This window comes from Berghia stephanieae, chromosome 8 (assembly GCF_034508935.2).
Source record: "Berghia stephanieae isolate SIO BIC M18660-M18661 chromosome 8, UCSD_Bste_1.3, whole genome shotgun sequence".
Classification (NCBI taxonomy): Eukaryota; Metazoa; Mollusca; class Gastropoda; order Nudibranchia; family Aeolidiidae; genus Berghia; species Berghia stephanieae.
In genome coordinates, this window is record NC_088367.1 from 37,764,539 (window position 1) to 37,784,221 (window position 19,683).

The following is a 19,683-nucleotide window of genomic DNA, read 5'->3' on the forward strand; positions in this document are numbered from 1 at the left end:
GGTGGGGGGAAAGACGTAGATGGAGATTGAGAACTTGAATGTTTCGTCGTGCGGAAACAAAAGTTAGGAATAAGTTAGATTTGTCCAGATGATAGACGGTTCAAATACGATAGCGAGATAGATGGTAGACAGATAGATAGATAGATAGATAGATAGATAGATAGATAGATAGATAGATAGATAGATAGATAGATAGATAGATAGATAGATAGATAGATAGATAGATAGATCGATAGATAGATAGATAGATAGATAAATAGATAGATAGATACAATCTGGTGTTGACTCCTTGGTATCTCCATACAACATGAAAGGTGCTTGTCAATCCAGAACTTGGTGGAATGATAATGATAAACGATCAAAATAATGTATCACTAAAAATAGAACTATTAAACATATTTTAAACGAAGTCGGAATATTTATTATTTACAAGTAATCAAAAATATAATTTCAAAAAAATATATTTCTCCTTTTTAAAAAAAATCCCATTTTTCAAAGATTTTGATTAAAATAAAACGGTAATACCGTAACCTTATCTTTAAAAAATATATATAATAATAATAATAATAAAACTGGGAGTCAAGCGGTCATTGGTCTTTTCCAAAACCCAATTCTTTGTCGTTATGTCATAAATAAAAATCATATATGCCAAAATATAATAATTCTTCTTTGGGAGGTTGCCCCACTTTCGCATCCCCAGTCCCAGATAAGAAAAAGGAAAAAATGGTTTGTTTTTAAAAATCTTAATAAAAACGGAGGTGAAAAAAAATCAGTGTAAAGTTAGCGGCATCTTTAAAGTGCAACCAAATAAAAACCTCGAAATGAGAGGGAGGGCTTGGAATTGGAATAGAGAAAGCACATACATCAAATTCTTCTAGATTAAAATGTCAAGGACGCAATAGATCAACAATTCGTGTCATCGTCAGACCACCATTATCATAGTGATAAAAAAAAAAACGCGGTCGTACGTTGTAGTAACACCTAATGCATTCATATCGGGCTGTCAGAATTATCAGTCGTGAACACTAAATACAAATAGAGAGAGAGAGAGAGAGAGAGAGAGAGAGAGAGAGAGAGAGAGAGAGAGAGAGAGAGAGAGAGGGGGGGATGAAAATCTCAAAGTAATTTGAAAACGTAACTGAACTTGGTGAATGGTGCGGAGCTCTCGTGACGGGCAGGCCTCTTTGCAGTGAATACATTACGTATCTAACTGAATTGTTCTATTTTTGTTTTGTTGTTTTAAAAAATTCTTTTCGTTTATATATTTTTGGTATTGCTATCGTTGTTGGTTACCTCCTGATTTATTACCAATTTTAGAACTAAGAAACGAGATGAAACGAAGTTCCGATTTCAATTTATAATCTTATCAATTATTTGGTTTCGTATTTTTTGTTCCTGCTTTTTTTTTTCTTCGAACAAATAATGCACATTGAATGAAAGAAGAAATGTGCTATCGTGAGACCAATCATAACAATAATATAAGTTCTTTGTCTGTCACAGGGAACGAGTGCCCCTCACCAAGATATATAAACGGCCCGTTCGTCGTGAATCCCACCCATCTATGTTTAAAATATCACTGGTACATCCATATCTCACCAACGAGAATTGATTCTCAGACAATTATTGTCCAATATAAGCCCTCTAAGCGTAGAACAATAGAAAACAAATCAGATAGTGAATCGTATGCTACTCACAGTGCATGTCTCTCTCGTGTTCGTACTCGATGAAGGCGTAGCCTCGTGGTTTCCCATTGCTTCGGTTGTTGATCACGCTGATCTGGAAATAAATAACATGGATATTTAAAATAAACTCTCTCTCTCTCTCTCTCTCTCTCTCTCTCTCTCTCTCTCTCTCTCTCTCTCTCTCTCTCTCTCTCTCTCTCTCTCTCTCTCTCTATATATATATATATATATATATATATATATATATATATATATATATATAAAGTATCAATCCACTATTAAGGTGACGACTGTGAAATGCACCAATAGGAGGACCAAGCATATGTCTTGTTCAAATTGATTAAACTGTTCAATCTTTGTTCAAATGAGTATAGTTTGATGCCCTACAATGATTTATGAACACAATTCTGATGCTTGATGATCACAATGGTATATAGAAAATTACTCGGTGCCCCTAATGTTTTACTAAGTGTTTCTGTAGCTTTAAGGAGACATTTGGTAAAAACATGTTTTTAGGGAGACCACATTAAAAAACCCTTTTAGGGAGCCCAGTATATGTTTATATATGTGTATACCTAAGAGTGCATTTTCAAGTGAGCTACCACCAAATTGTCTAAAATAAAGTAAGTCCTTAAGATTAAGAGCTTCATGGCCATAGTGTCGAAGCTTATCCCAGTGTGCGTAGAGTGAAGTGGCCGAGCAACGCATTTACTAACTCCTGGGAAGGTCCATCCCTCAGAAGGGGCGCTCAGGGAAATAACCTGGGACTCAAACACGGCAAAAAATATTCCCAGTTGCTCCGTGCGCCATTGTTTTTGCAGTCCCCGACCCCTTTAGAAACCTGACGACCCAGGTTAAGATCAGAGACAGAAGGGACCAGGCAGAGGAGTTTATTTGTTGTTGTTGTATACCACTGAATGGACTTGGTTTGTTTTGTTTTGTTTTTAAGGGTTTTACGGCGCTTGCAACACATTAAGGTCATATCAGCGCCAGTAAAAAGGAAGAAAATGGGATAGTAAAAAGTTCTGGAACTACAATTAGAGCACCCAAGAAAAAGTAAGGCAAAGGGGATTTTTGTTTTTGTTTTTAAGGGTTTTACGGCACTTGCAACACATTTAGGTCATATCAGCGCCAGTAAAAAGGAAGAAAATATGATAGTAAAAAGTTATAGAAATACAATTAAAGTGGCCAAGAAAAGAGAAGACAAAAGGGGAATTGGTTCAAATAGGAAACAGATGTAGATTCCAAGAGCACACTATCAAAGCACTTAGTTTGAGATTACCTAAAAGTCTCATCCAGACAAAAGCACAGGTCCCCACTAAGAGGAATACACTCAAATGTTTCACAAATCGTATATACTATAAAGAAAACATAATACAATGCATAACAGAGAGATGATTTACAAGGAAAAAAATATCATCTCCCAAAACAATAACTATGCATTTGACTGTTTCCCTCCCAGTCAAGGTATCCGGCCAGGGCCAGGACAAAACCAAGTAATCTCATTCCAAGACAAAGACAGACAGCTAGTTGGAAAACAGATATAGGGGGATAGAAGACACAGTATGTACCTCCCTGCCCACTATGGGAGGTAGGAACCCCACCCAGGCAAAGGGGATTTGTTTCAAATAGGAAACAGTAGATTCCAAGAGCCCACTATCAAAGTACTTAGTTTGAGATCACCTAAACGTCTCATTCAGACACAAGCACAGGTCCCAACAAAGAGGGATACACTCAAATGTTTACAAAGCATAAATAATATGTAAACAAAACAATAAAGAGCATAACAGACAGATGATTTACAAGGGAAAAATATAATCTCCCAAAACTCGAATTATACATTTGACTGTTTCCCTCCCAGCCAGGTCCTGGACAAAACCAAGTAATCCCATCCCGAGACAAAGACAGAAAACAAGTTGGAAAACAGACATAGGGGATAGAAGACGCAACGAGTACGTCCCTGCCCATTATGGGAAGTCGGGAACCCCACCCAGTGAATGGAGTTGGATGGATAGGACAGCAGATCTGATGGACACAATGAACGGCTTCAATCAACATCTCATTCACTTTAACTTGCACAATGCTTGCTTTGGTTTCGTGGTAGACAGTTCGTCTGACGCCCGAGTTGCCAGGGTTCGAATCCATATTTGTGGCGATGCAGAGTCATTGTAAAAGTCTCATTTACAGTCTCACTTGTGTTAATTGGAGTACGTTACTGAATTGTAACAACGTTGTTCGTGTCCATATAAATGTACTACCAGCTGCACGTTGAGCTCATTGTGGGTTTTATGATACATCAATCTCGTGTAAAATTACATTTACATTTGACCGAAAAATGATACATAACGATAGAAGTCTACAAATCATATTGCAGGTTTATTTCAGTTCCAAAAGCCATCACAAACATTCATCCACTGTATCACATAAGTCTTTGGTCACCAAATAAAAGCATGAAGTTTGTTATGTGTACAGTGCAACATAAAAGGATAGAAACAGTTTTACTGATAAAACCCTCAAATGATAACAAACCAATATGTTGTTGCTGGTAAGTTGCTTAATTGCATTTGTTAAAAAGCATAAACTGTGAAGCAAAAGTGTTGAAAATCGTTTGAATAAAGTTTAATGCAAAAAAAATAATTCTTAAGCACTTTATGCCGTTCTAAGCTGTCGTTGCTGCATTTTTTTTCATTATTAATTATTATTATTCTGATTAAGGATGAGGGGATAAAGAAAGAATGAAATTAAATGCACAGAGGTGTCATTTCTTGACAGTCACCTCTAAAGATTGCAACTCTTAAAATTATCATAAAAAGAATAGTGAAATTTTACATTAGGTATCTAGAAAATGCTGAACATAAAGCTACATTGGCCAATTAAGTTAGGGTTAGTAGAAAGACTTTTTATTCTGCCATATCTGATTCTTTCAGATAGTTCTACATAGCTGCCAACTTTTCAAAAATAAAATAAGGAACGCTCATTTGGCCCGGGATGAGGGGCGATGTGTGCCGAAGCCCCGCCCCCCCCCCCCCCCCCCCCTCATCGAATCGCAACATATAAAAGTCAGCCTTTTTAATTACTATTACTAACACTAACAAGTTTGAGATGACAGAGGCTAGTCCAAATGTTGCTCAATTATCGGGTTTAGTACCAGCACATTTGAATCGTTAAAATGACACTTTCCACAATGATTGTTGTTTTGTTTTTAAGGGTTTTACGGCGCTTGCAACACATTTAGGTTATATCAGCGCCAGTAAAAAGGAAGAAAATTGGATAGTAAAAAGTTCTAGAATTACAGTTGAAGCATCCAAGAGAAAGTAAGACATAGGGGAACTGGGAACAAATAGGGATCAGATGTAGATTCCAAGAGCGTATCACCAATGTACTTAGTTTGAGATCACCTATAAGTCTTATCCGGACACAAGAACAAAATCCAACAAAGAGGAACACACTCAAATGCTTACATTATACATTAAAAAATAACAAATATAGTAATAATACATAACAGAGAGATGATTTACAAGGAAAAAAATATCATCTCCCAAAACAATAAATATGCATTTGACTGCTTCCCTCCCAGCTAGGACTCCGGCGAGGGCCAGGAAAAAAACAAGTAATCTCATTCCAAGACAAAGACTGAAAGCATGTTGGAAAACAGATATAAGGGGATAGAAGACACAGTGTGTACCTCCCTGCCCGCTATGGGAGCTTTCCACAATGAGATCAAAATTCAGAACGGACAATATAAAGAAAGAATTCAACTGCCTCAACTTTGATAAGGACCAATACACAAGAAGCACAATTGTAAAATAAATGAAATAACTTAAGATGGTTAGAAATGCATAACTACCAACCTGGTACATCACTTGAGAGGGCGTTTTGGGGTAAAAATTAGGTGAGTTCAGATAAAAAGTAGACGATTGCAAATATGTTTTCTTTCATGCAACATAATGGTCTTTAAGTAGTATACTATAATAGTAGTTATAGTAAAATGCACCTCTAAATATTAGAGAATTCCTACTTCTTTACTTTGACAAGATAAACACACCTAAAAATAGAGTATACTTATTTTTCTTGAACCTAAACCGTTACAAAAGCTTGCTTGAAAAAAAAAATAAATTAAAATCAGATGAAGATGTTTTTAAAGGGATTAAATTTATATATTTCATAAATTAATAAAGGGAAATAATCATTGTCATCTTTAATCAATATAAGCAATTGATTTTCTTATTGAATACCTTCCAATCAAAAAGGTGGATTTAATTTTATTCTTAATTAAAATAATATTTGTAACAAATAGTGAAAGTATCAGTACTGTCTTAGAATATTCAAAGTATATCGAGGCTAACATCCATATCCTATGCAAATCTCCAATACATTATGAAAGGTTTGAGTAAAATACAGGCGTCATATAAACGAATGGAACTTTTTTAATTGTTGAAAATCATTTATGATAGAGGCATAATTCAAATTAAAGAGCTACACAAATGGAGATTATGCTCTCACTGGACACCAATAATAATGATAATAATAATAACAACAATAGTAGTAGTAGTAATAGTAATAATAATGGATCAATAATAATAATTCATTAGGCTCACATGGCTTTTTTACCACAAATTAGTCAAAAATTACAAAATACGGATTTTGAACTAAAAATAAGCACTTACGGACTCAGGAAGTCAAATACGGAACAAATCCGTTTTTAACAGAACGGTTGGCAGCTATGGTTCTACAAAGCATTTGTCTCTCAAGCTGAGCAAATGAATGTTCATATAATATAAAAAAGGATATTGCAATGATGAACAGATTGTACTATATAAAGATAAAACGTTTTTGTAAACCCCCAAAATATGTCAATAACACTATACAATACAATGAATGTAATACAAATCAAATTCATGATTGTCATTACACCGATTAAACGCTCTTTCCCTTCTATATTTATTTCTTTCATTAAAAATCTTTGTCTTCACCAAACTAATTAGTGTACCTTCAGGGATTCCTTTTTGTGAAAATACCCTGTGGTGTTTTAAGAACAGAATAATTTCAGACTTTCTAGGTAATGATCCCCTTGAACCATGTGCTGAAACATCTTCGACAAAGTTTTTAAAATATGACTTGACTCTGTATCCTCATCTGACCATGACATGTATCTCCGATTTTTGCTTGAATTCCTCTTGGGTTCAGTTTGTTTTGAAGAACACGTAAGCTGATTTGGCACTCCTGCTTCACCATCAAATATTTCTTCTTGATTTGCAGCTGTTACTATGGATGTTCCAAAATTTGCATTTGAGTCTCTATTCACTAGAGTCATTTGTTTCAATGTTACAATTTCCTTCCCCAGTGACCGATGCTGAGTTATCAATTTGACCCAAAAAATGACCAACTTCTGTTATTTCTCGTATTGCAAGTGGACACTGATAAATGTTTTGATTGATTGATTCACTGTGTCCCATATGTCGATAGAAGACATCTCTCTCGTGTTGTGGGACATCAAGTAAGGCAAATAATGTCGAAGCTCGGTGCCTGAATTTATCAGCTATTAACAACTGGGGTTTCTCTAAATCCTTTACTAAGGAAGTGACATATTTGATGGCAATGTAACCACTTGCATGATCTTTGGATATTCCTGTATTTGGAAAAAGAAATGGGTTGTCTGAAATATCAACAGCTTTACGCTCCTGTGCAAGTTTCCTTAAAGGCTGAATTGTGTCATTGGGTATCAACACAGGGACCAACATCTTGCTTCCCTTTCCAGACTGATAGGCCAGCTTATACTTCTCAAGTAACGCTTTTTCCAGAGGATCAGTGACATGTTGTACAAGCTGGGGATCAACCCATAAACCTGAATCTGCATCATTCCAGTCATTTAACAACATCCTTGCGGGTTCTCCGCCTCTCCTCGCATTAAACATTGTAAGCCTAGCTACGATGACATTGCGAAGCCTAACAAACATATGTGAATCAAATAATTGATAATCATCCTCACAAATACGGACCATCTCTTCAGTAATAAATTGCCGTAGCTTCTTTATATCATTCTCTAATGGCATCTCTTTGGGTTTTCTCAAATTTGTTCTCTTTGCTTCACATTGAACTCTGGCTGTAAAAAAAATACTATCCCAATTATAATCCAGGACAGCTTTGAACAAATCTATCTCTGCGGATTCTTCCATTTTGTTTTGCATTATATATTCCCCTTTTAAGAAATTAATTAACTTTTTCAATATAAATCCAATTGAAAGCTTCAAGCCTGCTTTCAATGTCCCATCCTCTTTCAAAGTCATTTCAGAAATGGTTTGCGATATTTCATTAAAGTTACAACGCTTCACCACGTCCTCTCCAGAGAAAGAAGGTTGATTTGTTCTCTTCCTAGTTTTTAAAATCAAATTTCCTAAGATGCGTAAATCACTCATTATAACTTTTCTCTCCTTCTTTGAACTTTTACTCCACAATTTTGTTCCTAACAATACTATAGCTTTGTCTGATCGACACAAATTTCCCACTTCATCATTCCGAAATTTGTAAAGAATATTCTCCTTTATTTCTTTACTTGCATTGGGAGCCACGGGATAAAATTTTACAACCCCAGTACACAGAGCATGCTCAGTACTACATTTCTTTTTGTGTTCATAAACCCTTCGTCCAGAGTAAAACCCCTTACAGCCAGCACACATAACAACTTCATGTGACCCTTGTGCTCTCTCACGCATAACTATTGAATTGTTTCTAGTGTTTGAATAAAAAATGCCCTTTTTCTTGAGATACTCCATTGTTCTATCCCTTTCCTTTACAGGCTGTTTCATGGCCTCTGTAACTTCTGTCTCATCTTTGTGTTTCCTCATCAAATGCCTTGAGAGTTTTGTTTGCAACTGTCCACAGTATGGACAGGGTCTCCTTGGCTTTTTGTATTTCTCTGGAAAAAAAAGAAGAAAATAAAGCACATCATGCTATGAACTATGAAAATAAATCAATAGACAGATCGTATGCACATCAGCTACATGACAGCGATAGAGAGGAATAGCATTCCAAATATTTAAGGCCTGGACAAGTAACTGTCATAATTCCTTCTTGTTATATACTTTTCTACCATCTATTCCTTTGGAAGAGGTATGTTAGATTTGTGGAGACCTCTGCCACATAACAAATCCAGTGAAAAGACGCCATATTTTTGTTTTGAAATAGAAATAAATAGATCAATCCACCCACTTCACTGGGTTCAGGGTTCCCTCTTCATTATAATCAAAATATGAACATAAATCGGAATAGTAACACATTGAAGTCTCATCTGAATACATAGATTGTCCTTTGTTGTTTCAGCGAATAATCAGACAGAATGTCAAAAGAATTTTAGGTTTTTCCCCAACCACCCCTTGGAGGTATCAGTATCAGCGAATGGTAAGCGTCATGTTTTTTACGTTGAGCAACAAAATTTACTCCAAATGCTTCACTCGACCCAGGCGGAAAAGCAATCAAGAATAGACCCAAGTACTATCCAAAGACTAACATTTCATTTAAGTTTATTGTAGGCCCTTGGCCAATCGACAAAATTCAATTCACATAAATTATTTACAACAATCAGAAATTAATTATATCAATAATAGTAATAGAATGCAATGAAGGCAATATCATAATAATAATAATAATAATAATAATAATAATAATAATAATAATAATAATATAATAATAATAATAATAATAATAATAATAATAATAATAATAATAATAATAATAATAATAACAGTAGCGGCAATAAGTAACAATTAATATAGTAACAAAAGTAATAATAGACTATAGTTCATAGTCATAACAATGACTTTCTTTGTCATTGAGGGAGTGAGAAAACATCACCGGCTGGCAGAACAAACAGCCAACATCAATCAAACGTCCTCCAGACCGGTTGAGCATCGGCTTCATTAATTCCTTAAAGACTTCCCCCCAACTGCCTGAACGATGCTGATGCCCAGACAACTTAATCCTGATTTATATTTTGTGGGAATGAAATATGACATGTATATGCCGGAAATATTTCAATAACAAACACACTGTTCAGATAGAAAATATTTGAGTCTTGCCTTTGTTAATTGACACAGGTAAGTTAGGAAAATAAATGCTAGTAAAAACGATCAGCAAGTTCGTGAACACTGCTTCTCAACTCGAACATATGTTTTCATCAAATCTACACACATCATGTTGTGAGCTGAATTTTAATGATCTCAGTTGTCATTGAAAGGAAACCCAAGAATTTTAGAATAAAGAAAAATATTGAACCTGGAAGTCAAAAGGGTTTGTAGCACAGCAGACATTATCAAAGTATAATTTTAGTACCGACAAATTAAAAAGAAAATGTGCTTTTCTTTAAATGCTCCCAATCATCATATACTGTTTAGGTTGCAAGATTAATAAAAATGTTATCTACTCTGATTCTCGTTAAGTTTCCAGCTGGTCTGTGAAAAAAAGCCTTAAGCATCATAGAAATACAAAGAAACAGTTTTAATATATAGATGGGTTGTAACAAAAAAAACCATTTTAACACTTACAATACAAGCAATTTAAGTCTATTACAGACAAAAAAACCCCCAATAAAATAAACATGAACATTTTTATGGCTGGTTTCACTGATATCACTCACACATTGGGGTTTCAGATTCTAAGATGTCCACCCTATCAAATTTGGATTTGTGCTTGTTATGTAAATGGTAGAGTATTTTGCGACGCAGCACTGCCAAAACAGAAAAAAATGCAATAACACAATGTGCAGCACCATGGAGGGGGTGGAAGTTTTCTTTTAAAAGGAATGGGTAAATTAAAATTGATCCCACAAATATCAAAGGAGAAGAATGACAAAAAATGACTCACCATTGCACGTAACACGTTGGTTTGCAAGTGTATAGCATTCGGGTTGAACCTGGGTCCCAGACTGGCAACGAGGTTCAGTCTGTGATAGTTGTGGATGAGGCTCTGACTGAGTTGGGGAATGAGCACTAGGTTCCAAAGACAATGATGTACTCAGCATTGGGTACCTCACAGAGTACGTAGAGGAATCAGACTCGGAGTCAGCAACAAAATCGGGACCCTGTATATTTTGTGGAAAAGATGACAGATCAATCAATTTATTCATGTTGACAATAAACATGAAGAGCCATTGTTTAATAATCCAACTAAACAATTAGCTGGTTAATAATGCAAGTATAATAAAAAAGAGTTGAGAAAGGCAGACATATTGTCTAAGTATTTAATATGTTCAACTGTGCTTGGATAAATATAGATACACCAACCAGGGTTTCAGTAAACCGTTTTTAACCAACTCTTTAAATCCTACACCAGGACCAACAACTACAAAACAATTTTTTATATCACTACGATTCTGGACATATAAACGGTTGTCATTGCAACAATATGAACTTCCTAACCTTGCAACTGCAATATAGTTAACAAAAAAAGTTGATAAACATTACGATGCAAGAGAATTTGGACAAAATGCGAGATCAAAAGTATAATCCCAACAGAAGCTATTTTAATTTTTCCTGGAAACGCATCATTTTCACATTTTGTCAAATAAAAAACAAACGACTTCAAATGTGAATGGCTCATCAATGAATATCACTTCAAAATATAACGAGGAAGGTTTACAATAGTGTTATTGTTGGCGAAGTCCACTGCAAAGAAAAATTTTTAACAACAAAAAACTAGGAGATCTCACTGGTGTAAAACAGTGTTGTCCTTGTCCTGAAATATTGTATTGCGCCTAACAGACTGCAGGTCTCATCTTTTGTGGCAAATGTGTTTTGTCCACCACAAAATATGTTGATGTGAAGCATTTTGAGCATGGTGCCAACTGTGGATAAACGCTATACAAATGTTATGATTTTATTTTAATGTACATACTTACCACAAATGAATCATGTGATATGGAACTTTGTTCTGCATCACTTTCAGGCTCTGAGTTGGAGTCTATATAGAAAATAAAAACAACAAAAAAAAAGCTGAAGACTATCATGTGCAAGTTTTTCTCTAAACTCTTAAACAAAAAATCATGCCATCTTGTGCTGTAAAAGGATTTTTTAAATTATTTACCTTATGACTATTGTCCTTTGGAAAAAAAAAGAAAATTAAGTCCGAAACCTTCTGGCTATTTTCTTTTAAATTTCAAGAACGTCAGAGTTGGCAAGGGAGGACGGAAATATAATTCCAGAAACCAATCTGTCTATAATCATATCCATATGATAGTTTTTCGTTCAAGATTCAGGTACAGTCCACTTAGGATAATCGCAATACCTTGGGATCATCGAAAATGTTGGGATTAACCGAAATTCAGTTTCCTGTCCACTATTTCAACATTTTACACATTTATTGTCAACTCAAACCAGTAAATAATATTCTTAGTCCACCACATACAGAGCAATTTGATTGAAACAAAAACCATATGGCAGCCCCGTGTAGATTTGTCAACCAAAAGCAGCTATGAAGCAAGCCGATATCTTATTCAGATTGGAAGAAGTTTCAATCTTTTTTCTCAACAATTCAACATTTGTCAGAGTTAAAGAGATTAGCCTTAATGAGAGACAATAAGCTCTCACCAAACTCGTTGGTCACAATGCACAGTTGTTAATCCTAAAACAAAGGATATCGCTCAGTCTCTCTTTATAACTGTCATTTATAACCTGTTGTCAAGATTATGACCAGCCCCACCCCTCTTCTATTTAATGGCCACCGATGACGTCACAAACCCATACTGCAGAGCCCCGCCCTCTTTCGACTCTAACAGAGTGGTGACACACTACTGTAGCATTAAATCCTGCTCACTCTCGATTCTTCAACCTGTCACGATTTCATCCATGATGAAATTTAATCATGATATACTGTTTGATTTCTTGAATTTACCACTTTTTAAAAAACCGAAGTTTGTTGCAATTAACCAGTGACTTTTATATAGAATTATTTCCATTGCTTAGGAAATATTGTGATTAACCGAAAGTTGCGATTAAACGAGTTGCAATTATCCGGAGTGGACTGTAATAGTATTACACATCATGACTCAAAAAAAAAAAAAAAAAAAAAAGCAAACTATGTGTACCTAAATGTTATTCATTTCCTCATCAAATTACATTCTTACCATTAACATCATAGATCACATCAAAAGGGTTGTCTGGATTGACAGCAAGACATTTTTCAGGATTTTTAAAGCTCAAATCTCTCTGATCTGAAGTTACAAAAGAAATAGCATATTCTCAACATTAAACTATGATTTTGTGATGGCTGTGATATGGCATACTGTATGCATAAAGCAAGATGCAAAGACAGGTTTAAGTTTAAATTATTTTATATTCTTTTCAAAAATCCATTCTAGTTTTGCCAAAATAAAATAAACACGAGAAGTGTTGAGTTGGATAGCGCTAAAACTAAAAGTAGTAGTGGTAGTAGTAGTAGTAGTAGTAGTAGTAGTAGTAAACGACAGATCTTACTCACTAGTGTGAATCTACAGTCTACAGAAGTTCCCGAATTATCTGACTCCACTTCCAAATGACTGACTGACAAGTGACAATCATCAATCGGTGTGTGTGTGATTAGGTACTTTGGTGAACGTCCATTTGGCCCTCCAGCAGGGAGCCGATAAATGGCCTAGTGGCTGTGACCCGATTTTTTGGACTTTTGAGTGATGGGGCTCAGAAAAAGTTCCATAGATTTTTTGTTTATGGATGGATTTTAATGATTTATGTCTTATTTTCTTCAGGAGAAATTACTCTATCGTTTGGTGTAGTTTATTTTAAAATCAATGACAATTTAGTATAACTTTTGATTATGGATAAAATAAGGTATAATTTAGCTTTGGATAATTAAAAGATTAGAACTTGGTAAATCAAAATTTCATGCTGGCACGTTTATTTAACATCTTAACTTTTTTATAAAATTAAATTCAGGGCAAAGTTGTATACCGCATCCATGAAATTCGTTCCAGTAAAATCCTTACTCAAATCTTAGCGGTCATTTTAGACCAGTTTTGAAATCCAAATGGCGGTTACTACCGGAAATGCAACAATTTTCAGGTCACAAAGTCCGTCAGTAAATAACAAAGGCAAATAGAAGACCATTTGTCAGCCTTTAAACTAACACAACTTTTTTCTGCTTATCTGATTTTCACAATTTTGGTATCATTAGAATCGTGTTGAAAAGCACTTTAAAATGATATAGGTTTCATTGAGCTCAATCCAATTTGAATTTTTACCAAAGTACCTAGTGTGATGTCTACCCTATTGAAAATCTTAAATCAACAGTGATGTAATAAGAATGGCCAATAACTTACCATTTAAATTATCTCGGTGTCTCTTCAATGATGCCTCCAGCATCAATTTACCCCACGATGCCATAGACGTCTAGTTTGGAACTCAGCAAGTGACGAAAAAATACTTGCGGCTATAGAAGGACGTCCGTCGGCCACTCTCTTCGCAAGTCAGTAGTCAGTGGTTATCAGATAATCCTTGGTTCTTGAAAAATATAGAAACACAGCGGTTCATTTAAAAAGGCTCTTTTGTAGATCAAGATATAATGTTAGGTATTGCACTTTAAAATCTCTTCAGACATAGAACGGGTCAACTTGACGTCAAGACCAAATCATTTCGAAGATCGATATGGCAACAGCAACGCCTGGAATGGAGGATTTAAATGCGGCATCTGACGATTCTACTGCTATGACAGAAGATGCTCCATTTCACGACGTCGAGATGGCTTCAACTGACATCAGGCATCAACATGCTACTCAATAATGGGTTTGATGAAGCGTTTGACTAAGAACTAAAGGCCTAGCTGATAACTGATAACCACCTACTACTGACTTGCGGAGTGAGTAAGTGAGTGCCGAGTGCCTCTTTATGCGCGAAATTGACTAAACATACGTTTCACGAAAAAAAGAGTTACTATGTTTGCTTGTCTCTTGTCACCAAGATAAGAATCCGGACCAAGATTCGATAAATCTGTTTCTAAAAATAGACTATAATTCGTATATCTTGTTCATTCCTCAGTTCATCAACTTTCACACAATTTTATATTAGGTTTTCATTACTATAAAAATCCATATAATGCTCTAGAATTTTAGAGAAAATTTCGAAAAGATATATTGCCTCACTATTGAAATATATCGATGAAAACACTGGTACCCCTATTGTACTTTTTTCAGGCGGTCACCTTATTGACCAACGTGAAAATTTAGGCATAACTCTTCTTACTGTGGTGTTTAACAAATAACTTCAATACTATGATTTACAATTATATATCCTTGACGGTTGGGTTGACAACCTTAAACTAAAATCAGAAAAGTGAATGTGCTAGAGGTCAAATCAATAGGGGGACCGGATTTTGGTCTCCCTATTGGTAAAGTACTGTAAAATGAACTAATAGGGGTACCAAAAGTCTCTCTATCCGGTATTAATACATACATATATTAATATATATATATATATATAAAATATATATATATATATATATATATATATATATATATATATATATACATATACATATATTAATATATATATATATATATATATATATATATATATATATATATATATATATATATATATATATATATATATCGTATTTAAAGAACATTCACTTAAATGATGTAGAATTTCAACCATCATCTATTTAATTCCCATGCATCGTCACTTTAAAATATTAAAAAATAGACGTAATTAGGGATGGACTTTGTTAAAATTAAAATAGAATGAAATTCTTTCTTGTAAAGAGCATATTATTATTATGAAGACAGTTCATCCAATGATCTCAGCCTTAAATCATAAGAAAAGGATACCAATCCATCTAGCATCCCCTTAACCCTTGTCCTTAAAGCGTACGTCGTGTCATTTAACATTGGTCACATGGCCATTTCTGAGTAAAATATAAAACAATCTTTTCCCCTGTTGAATTTCGTCTAAAAACAATAAGCTAAAAAAATCCGAATCTGAGGGCCAGAAAATAAACGAGTGTGTCCAACATAACAAATTTAACAATCTTCTACCAGAGCTACTTAAAAGTAGCTTATTATCTCCATGTCGATGTCGGGATGATGATTACTGAAGGTCACTATGGGAGACCATCATTTTGTGAGTGACGTCACCCTAAACACCAGTCTCGGGTTAAATGAAATAAGGAGTTAAAACGGGTGGGTGCCATTACCATCAGGCAGGTGTTGGCATCGTCATAAATAAACAAGACGGTTAGAGAGTTTATATTTATACCTACCCTGCCTGACTATATTACCGTTTACCTCAGGGATGCCAGTTTGGCAATTGTTATGTGAAATTAATTTGTACTCATATATTTTTTTTCTTTCGGGGCATTTTAGTTGCATCTTTGTGCCATCGACGCATTAATTTGGCACTTTTGACAATTATTAAAATTCAATTATTCATTCATCTATTTATCGATTCATTTGTATTGCTTTATTTATAAATTGGTTTTCAGTTCATTTACTTATCTATCATTTCTATAGACTTATCTATGTATTTATTCATCTTTGCATTCTATTTTATTTGACATCTATTATTTACTAAGTATTTATTTTCTTACTCATTTATTCCCTAACTCTTATAATTTTCTAATTCATTACAACAACAACAACAACAACAACAACAACAACAATAAGAACAACAACTACCTACTACTACTACTACTAACTACTACTACTACTACTACTACTACTACTACTACTACTACTACTACTACTACTACTACTACTACTACTTCTACTACTACTACTACTACTACTACTTCTACTACTACTACTACTACTACTACTACTACTACTACTACTACTACTACTACTACTACTACTGTCATTTTAAAATTGGACACAATTGGCAATTTCTAGAAAACGTATCTGCCAACCCTGTTTATCTGACCGTCAAATTGGCCAGTCTGACAGCTATAGGTGTACAGTTGGATGGAGTTAGGAGGGATTCACTTCTCACCTCGTTAAAAGGAACTGCCAAATCGAGAGAGAGAGAGAGAGAGAGAGAGAGAGAGAGAGAGAGAGAGAGAGAGAGAGAGAGAGAGAGAGAGAGAGAAAGGGAGAGAAAGGGAGAGAGACAGAAAGAAAGAAAGAGAGAGAGAGAGAGAGAAAGAGAGAGAGAGAGAGAGAGAGAGAGAGAGAGAGAGAGAGAGAGAGAGAGAGAGAGAGAGAGAGAGAGAGAGAGAGAGAGAGAACAATTATTAATTATAATAAATTTATAAAAAATGAAAAATTATAAAGAAAGAAAATGAAAAAAAACAAAAAATCGAAGCGAGATCTATCTATATTCTTTTGTTAACCAACTTTTGAAATTGTGAGAAATGTGAAAGGATAGAAATGGAAATAATATTATGACATCACAACGCAGGGATTAGAACACGGGCACCTGTTTTAAAGCCTAGTTTCGACTTCCCCCTTCTTTGCTCTCTCTCTCTCTCTCTCTCTCTCTCTCTCTCTCTCTCTCTCTCTCTCTCTCTCACTCACACACACACACACACACACACACACACACACACACACACACACACACACACACACACACACTACTTATTGCCGAAGGAAAAGAAGTAAGAAAAGATGAGGAATGAAAGATCAATTCAAGCCATATTCGAAATACAGGGCTGAGAGTGAGAGTAAATACATTCCCCTGGCCCCCAAAGGCATCACTCGCAACTAGCTACTAATTAATAACCATTCACTGACATACTTTTTTCTTAAATCAAACGGAGACTTATCTCAATCTTCGGGACATTCTACCAGAACCCCCCCCCCCCCCCCCCCAAAAAAAAAACAAAAAAAAAAAAAAACAAAACAAAAAAAAACAACAAAACAAAACAAAAAAAAAACCAAATAAAAAAACAGCAACAAACAAACTAAAAAAAAAAAAAAAAAACAAACAAAAAAAAAACAAAAAAAAAACAAAAAATACCACCACCATCTTCTGTGTCAATTAACGACATCACCATTGGATTTTCACGTTTCTAGATCAATACCAATTACTTTTAATTGATTATATACGTTTAGGCAAAATACTTACGACATCCGTCAACTGGTTATAACGTACCAACACACAAACGTTGAACATTTATAGTCGGATTGATGTGATTTAGTGAGATGTATTTACCACAATGGCTGTCTTACAACAAAAACAAAGAGCTGATTGACGAAGTTTCAGTCCTTCGAGACACTTGCATTTAATTATAAATAAAATAAGTTCTTTCGAACCACAATAACCAAAGAAGCTTAAACATGAGCAAATCACAGTTGTTTGGGTTTTTTGGAGGGTTTTTTTTTTTTTTCAGAATATAAACAGTTGCTTGCTACTTTTTGTCTTAGTCCACCGCAAAATTGAATGAACTCAGCTACCTCATCAGAGGGATATGAAAAAAAAACAAAACAAAAAAACAAACAAACAAACCCACTTGAGTCGATGGCCCTACAAACTGAGCCATCATTCATTGCGGTTTTTTTTTTTAGTGAGAGAGAGAGAGAGAGAGAGAGAGAGAGAGAGAGAGAGAGAGAGAGAGAGAGAGAGAGAGAGAGAGAAACAAACCAAAAAGTCAGTGATCTAAGAGGGCTCGCGTTGCAATGTCTTCACCACTCGGCCAACTCGCCATTATGGGTAATATTCTCTAAATTTGAATAATTCACGGAATGAATGGATGAACGCCAGCTATTTTGATTGACATGACAGTATCCGTGGGATGGTGTTGGAAAAGGGTTACTGATGGAAAAGGACAGGTGAGTTAGAAAAATGTCTCTGCCATCCTACCCTAGATCTACCTTGCAACTACACATGTTAATTGATTATGGACTATTACTGTAACAGTTCCAATGTCTTGTAAACGCCCATCATAAGAAGAGTTACATACAGTATCGTCGTGCCCGAGCATTTGTTACGTTGATATTGATACATTGATAGGTACACATAGTTATTTGGGACGAGTTCTTTATGGCATATGAACCCGCAACTGGCGCATTTGTGAAATGGGATGACACGAGATTGAGGAGAGAGAGAGAGAGAGAGAGAGAGAGAGAGAGAGAGAGAGAGAGAGAGAGAGAGATATATAAATAAATTGAACTGTGGCAGCATAATTTGGCAAAACTGGAGAACCATTTCGAGACAGATCATTTACAATATAATACAGGCTATTCAATGGATCTATCGCCGAAACTGGCGTAGTTGTGAAATACGATGACGCGAGGTTATCGTCAGCCGGAAGGGGGTGGGGAGAGAGAGAGAGAGAGAGAGAGAGAGAGAGAGAGAGAGAGAGAGAGAGAGAGAGAGAGAGATCACATGAGAGCTGGCCAAAGCAGTCGAGTTGCCAAAGTCAGTTGGATAAGAAGCGAGAGGCCTGTAAGTCAAGGATCCTCTCAAAACCAAGAACCAAGATAAAGGCGGTGGCGTGTCCTTGGAAACGAAGTGCTTTCTCATTCCACTCCCCTCCAATCGGTCAACATAGGTTGTAAAAATCCCGACAGTGTTAACTGTGACCGCGAAGAGCATTCGCATTCCACTCTATTCCCAACCAAAAATGTATACGACACTATAATATTGAAATTTCACCCACCATTACATCCGACATGCATCGTCGGCCAAACTAATTCCACGCTGGGGTCTGAGACATTATCCTGGGGTAAGGGATGGGAGAGGGGGGACGTGTCGAGAGGGTGGAGGTTTGGCCGATGATGATAAAATCAATAATCAATAATCAATAGGCCAATGTCGACAACATTCAACATCCATTTGCAGGTCTATCTCCAGACGGAAGAATAAACTGGTAGAACGTGAGAATGCGTTGTGAATTAAATTTTACGACTCAAGCACTCTCTCTCTCTCTCTCTCTCTCTCTCTCTCTCTCTCTCTCTCTCTCTCTCTCTCTCTCTCTCTCTCTCTCTCTCTTCTCCCACACCTCCTCCCTGTCTATCTAATTTGTCTATCACTCCCCCCCCCCCTCTCTCTATCTCTCTCTCTCTCTCTCTCTCTCTCTC

At 35.6% G+C, this 19,683-nt stretch overlaps 2 protein-coding genes across 2 annotated transcripts in view; both read right to left on the reverse strand.

Annotated features, from left to right (window-relative positions):
- LOC144978617 (uncharacterized) overlaps positions 1-19,683 on the reverse strand; it is a 185,925-nt gene that overhangs the window by 11,835 nt on the left and 154,407 nt on the right. The window contains exon 6 of the mRNA XM_078924911.1: positions 1,695-1,776. Coding sequence (XP_078781037.1) covers positions 1,695-1,776 — 82 coding nt within the window. The remainder of the gene's footprint in view (positions 1-1,694; positions 1,777-19,683) is intronic.
- On the reverse strand, positions 4,705-10,747 carry LOC144978614 (uncharacterized). The gene is made up of 2 exons (XM_078924906.1): positions 10,542-10,747; positions 4,705-8,598 (listed from the first exon to the last, which is right to left on the reverse strand). The coding sequence occupies exons 1-2, from the start codon at positions 10,696-10,698 to the stop codon at positions 6,980-6,982; spliced, it is 1,776 nt and encodes a 591-aa protein (XP_078781032.1). The 5' UTR covers positions 10,699-10,747; the 3' UTR covers positions 4,705-6,979.